At 37.0% G+C, this 5665-nt stretch overlaps 1 protein-coding gene across 1 annotated transcript in view; it reads right to left on the reverse strand.

The window, feature by feature from the left end:
- Positions 1–5665, reverse strand: part of DMD (dystrophin) — a 2279750-nt gene that overhangs the window by 587680 nt on the left and 1686405 nt on the right. Inside the window, exon 53 of the mRNA XM_023751347.1 lies at positions 3724–3935. Coding sequence (XP_023607115.1) covers positions 3724–3935 — 212 coding nt within the window. The remainder of the gene's footprint in view (positions 1–3723; positions 3936–5665) is intronic.

A 5665-nucleotide genomic window follows, 5' to 3' on the forward strand; every position in this document is an offset into this window, starting at 1 on the left:
GGTAGAAGAGAAGATATGTGATGTCATTTATAAGAACAAGCAGTATATGTTCACATCTTAACTCAGCCACTTGTAAGTGTAGTTACTGAACTTCTCTAGGCTTCACTTTTCTTACCTATAAACTGGAAGCAATAAGAGTGCTTTACTTGGAATGTTTTTGAGAGAATAAAATAATCCAATATATGTAAAGTGAATCACAGTTTTTGACAAATAGCAAGTAATTACTATATGCTAGTTAGTATTAGCATTAGAATTACTCTTAGTTTTACCATATGCCATAATCACTAAATGACAGGAAAATTACAATGTTGGTCATTCTTATCTGTATTATAAACTTATATTAAACTTGCAGCAATATATATAATTAAATTCCTCACACACATAACACAACAAAAAACATCAGTTGCCATTTTTATGATGTAGTTTTCCACTGACTATTCAAAAGCAAAATTTTTATCTCAAAAGTTTGACAAAGACTGCAATTATAATACAAACTTGTCTTTGTTTTAGGTGTTTAAAACATCTTACTTGTTTTGACAAAAATTGTTTTTTTCTCCTTTCATATTTCCTTTTGCATTTTTTGTCTCTTATTTAAAGCTCCTTGCTTTTCTATGAGCTGTTAAATCCTAATCATTCTTGCTATCACTTTAGGATTCTCATAGGTTTTAAGATGATTATTTCTCACTTGCCAACTTCCAGAGTCTTCTTCTAATCAAATCTGTCACTATATGCCTCTCATCATTCCTTCCCCTCATCTATTCAAGGGTCTTTTTTCCCCTGTTAATTCCTCCTTACCAGTTAACCACCTTGTCCCATGATTTTCTAGATTCATAGAATCCTAATTTTTTTAGAGAAAAAAGGAATGATATAACATACTGAGTAGCTTATGGATAAGACCAGAACTATAACCATATACAGGAGACTCTTGAAGATGGTGGTGTAGGTAAACTCGGTACTCACTGCCTCCCACAACCACATCAAAATTATAACTAAAATACAGAATGACCATCATTTAGAAATGCCTGAAATCTGGCAGAAGAAGAAGAAGAAGAAGAAGAAGAAGAAGAAGAAGAAGAAGAAGAAGAAGAAGAAGAAGAAGAAGGAGGAGGAGGAGGAGGAGGAGGAGGAGGAGGAGGAGGAGGAGGAGGAGGAGGAGGAGGAGGAGGAGGAGGAGGAGGAGGAGAAGGAGAAGAAATAAAAAATATGAACAATAAAATAGCAATAAATACGTAGCTACCAACAATTTAATCTAAAAATAAAAATGAACAAACAAGGAATCTAATGAACAAAATAAATTGATGAATAAAATAGAACCAGATGCATGGAAACATGGAACAGACTGATGAATCTCAGAGGAAAGGGGGTGGGCTAGAAGAGATTTACCAAAGAATTTATATGCATACATGCATTACCTATGGACACAGACAATAGGGTGGTGAAGGCCTGGGGTGGGGTAGGAACCTGGTGGAGGGGGGCAATGAGGGAAAAAAGGAGGGCATCTGTAATACTCTCAACAATAATGATTTTAAAAAGAATAAACGTATAGACTCTATATTTCACGTAGTCAGGTCAGGAATTGGGAAAATCACCATTAGAAATTCCTAATTCATCCAAGTGAGAATATCTTATTGGTAACAAGTATCTTGTGAAAGAGTGAACTTTTATTTGTCTACATGTTGCTTCCAAATGAGGTCATGATAAGCCTCTAAAATCCTATCTGACTTTCTAACATTCTTGTCATATAAATTAAAACCTTGTCCTCATAGTAGTTTAGGTCCTTTGAAAAAATAGATATGGCAGAGACTGATTCAAAGCTTACTACCTCATTATTCCCATTAACTATTCCTGAAATTAAATTAGGAACAAGTTTTGGTCAACAGGATGTGTGTGGAAGTGATGTATATAACCTCCAGCCCTGGCCATAAAATGCCATGGATTGACCACATTTTCTCTTTTTCTCCTGCAGTGACCTTGGGCAGCTATGAGTTAAAAAAGATAGTTTAATAAAATTGGAAAAGCCTGATCTCCAAGTCACCATTTGAGGAAGAGCTCCCAAGAAAGGCTCTTCAACCTCTATTGGACTATGACACAACCAAGAAATTAACCTTAACTGTATGAAGTTATTGGGATTTCAGGGGTTCTTATTCAAATGAACTTAGTGAAGGTACATATACTATAGTGCTTAGCATAGTCTAAATTCTGCCTAATTTAGAAATGGAAGTCACTTCATTCAAGAAAATGACGACTTTTTTCTCAGATCACATAACTAATTTGAGAGTCAGATACTTGTTTAGCAGAAGGCCTTTTTCTACCAGAAAAAAACACACCAGAAAACAAACCTGTGGTACATCTACACCAGTGGTTGGCAAACTGTGGCTCGGCAAACCACGGCTTGCGAGCCACATGCAGCTCTTTGGCCCCTTGAGTGTGGCTCTTCCACAAAATACCGGCTCTTCCACAAAATACCGACTTCTGCATATGGGCCACGAAGTTTCAATTGCACTGTACATGTGTGCCCACACGTGGTATTTTGTGGAAGAGCCACACTCAAGGGGCCAAAGAGCCGCATGTGGCTCGTGAGCCGCAGTTTGCCGACCACGGATCTACACAAAGGAACTCCTACCATTTGCAACTGCATGGATGGAGCTGGAGAGCATTATTCTAAGCGAAATAAGTCAGTTAGAGAAGGATAAATATCACATGATCTCACTCATTTGTGGGTTATAATGAACAACATAAACTGATGAACAAAAACAGATCCAGTGACAGAGAAACATCGATCAGATGCTCAAACCTCAGAGGGAAGGTAGGGGAGGGAGTGGGTAAAGGGGAGAAATCAACCAAAGGACTTGTATGCATGCATATAAGCCTAACCAATGGACACAGACACTAGGGGGGTGAGGGCATGAATGGGAGTGGGGGGGCAATGAGGGGATAAGGACACATATGTAATACCTTAATCAATAAAGAAAAAATCTAAACAGGACTTTGATCAAATACTCAATCTGACCAAGTTCCTACCAATTTACTTCCCTGTTTAAAGTTTCCCAAAGGCTGCCCTTTGTTTGATATTTAAGGTCTTTCAAAACTGACCCATACATACAAGGTTTGAAAAAATTAAATGCATGTAAAGTGCCATGCATGGTGCTTGATAAAACATAGTCAAACAAATTTTATTTTCCTTTTTCTTTCTTTTATTCTGAAGAGTTGTAGATTATTAAGTGGACAAAAATGTGATGTAGTTTTGGGGAAAGGGGAGGAAGCAAAGAAGGCAGAAAAAGAAGAGAAGCTGGGCTGGAAGTCAGAGGATGGTAGGAGAAAGTGAGAATACACTTTATCTCTGCCTTATCCTTACACACACCCTTCCCTTTTCCATTTGGGGCCCTTAAACAAAATAGGAAAAGTAGAGCTGTTACCTTTTCTAGGAAGGCATTAAGGGATTGACTTATGTTCCTACATAAGTATGTATATCAACTTTGAAGTAGTTTAAAAAGATGTTACAATGTGAAAACCAGCCCATTATATCCAGATTATTAAACTAAATTAATTTTAAGATAGATATTAGTCTAATCTCTAATCTCTACTTTGTCTACTGTTCATTTTAGCATAAATGTAATTTTATTTTAATAAGTTTACCTTAAAAGTCATTAAATTTTAATCCTCTGTATAATTGTCTCCAGAGTGCACTGTATTTAATTTTAAGAACATATCTCTGATTCTAACCTTGGTTTCTTTGATTTTCTTTTGGATTGCATCCGTTGTGTAGGGACCCTCCTTCCAGGACTCAAGCTTGCCTCTGACCTGCCCCAAGACCTGCTCAGCTTCTTCCTTAGCTTCCAGCCATTGTGTTGAATCCTTTAACATTTCATTCAACTGTTGCCTCCGGTTCTGAAGGTGCTCCTGTACTTCATCCCACTGATTCTGAATTCTTTCAACTGGAATAAAAGGAAAAATAAATATATAGGATTAAATGCTAGTCTTAAGAAGATATTTTCAATTTAACATCCAAATATCTCACATTCTGTATTACTCATTTAAAAAAAAGTATTCACTTTGTTATAGCTAGGATGATCGACAACTGAATTCCTTACTGGTTTTCAATGGCAAAATTAGTTTCTGTTAAATTATCTCCCTGAAAAAAAAAAATAAAAATAAAATTATCTCCCTGAAGGTGACCTACCTAGAACATCAATACTATATGTAAAAATTTTAATCTGTTTATTCTCAATCCCTAGAACCAAATATGAATAAAATTTTAGAAAGGTTCTTTGGCAGAACCCCAAACACCTTGTCCTTACCACTTCAGATTCTAACAGTCTGACTTCCAATATCATCATTGGCAGTTCATTCCTTGAAGGCTTTGTATTACCACAAAGAGTTTGTTTCGCCACCTAAGTGGTAGGCTAGATACACCAGGGAACTGACACTTCCATTCATGCCCTCACCCCGCTAGTGTCTGTGTCCATTGGTTAGGCTTATATGCATGCATACAAGTTCTTTGGGTTGATTTCTCCCCTCTTGCCAATCCACCTCCTAGAAACAGTCTGTAAGCAATGACTGATGGTAGTAGGCATTGGAATTTGAATATTTTAGCCCCCTTGATGCTAGGGCACATAACTGTGAGGCATGTGTTTTTCAAGGGTTCCAGAATTCTCCCAGTGAGATAAAGCTCCACTGGCCCACAGTGGTAACCTGCTTGATAATGCACCATCCTTTATTGGCTGTCTTGCCATACCTGTCTCACTTCCTCACTCCCCTACTGATATTTTCCTCAACTCCCAAATAAATCACTTGCTCTTAAAACCTTTTTCTAGGGCTTTCTTCTGGGGCTACCCAAGAGCAGATGGGCATTCTGGAAATTTCTTATAACAATATCTAAAAATTCATGCTGATGATATTTTGTAAGTATTTTTTGGTATCATTGAGAATCAAAGATAATAAATGGTTTGCCTATAAATTATGCTCTGAAATACTACAATTTAGAATGCTAAAATAAATATGACCACAATATTTTTCTTTCCTTTAAGGATAATTCTATCTTTTCTTTATTATGGTTTCATAAAATAGAAATAATGTCATAGAAAACAAGTAATAAACCACCAATATTACCACAGCAAAGTTCTATTATATTTTGCCTACATGTCTGCAATAGATTCCATGTAGTCCTCCACCCCAAGCCTCTGTTTTTCAATGTAACATCTACACTTTAGACAGAGTGATAAGTAATATAGACCTGATCACCTCACTCTCTCATTTAAATGCTTAAATGTCTTTCCACCACCCTCTGGAATATTTAGTTTGATGTACATGTTTTTCTCTGTGATCTGGCCCAAACAGTCTGAGAAGTTTATTTACAAAAAAAATAAGTTACAACATAATCAGGGTGTAGGAAAATCACCAAAGATATACAAGAACTAGGCCTTGCAGTAGTGGTGCTGTTACTATATCTAGGCACAAGAAATCAGGGGAAGGAGAAGTGGCCAGAAGCCAAGAATTATGAAGAGAAACCACCTTCAGAAGAGCAGTAACCTTTTGTCAAGGGACATAGTCAGCCTGAGGCAACTTCACGGGAGCAACTAGGAGAATAAATATCCTGACCTCACTCAACCTGCTCTCTTCAATTTCCAAATAGGGCTCCCCAGTGCTAAACCAGCTGGAAGCCAGA

Source organism: Myotis lucifugus, unplaced genomic scaffold (genome assembly GCF_000147115.1).
Source record: "Myotis lucifugus unplaced genomic scaffold, Myoluc2.0 scaffold_20, whole genome shotgun sequence".
Taxonomy (NCBI): domain Eukaryota; kingdom Metazoa; phylum Chordata; class Mammalia; order Chiroptera; family Vespertilionidae; genus Myotis; species Myotis lucifugus.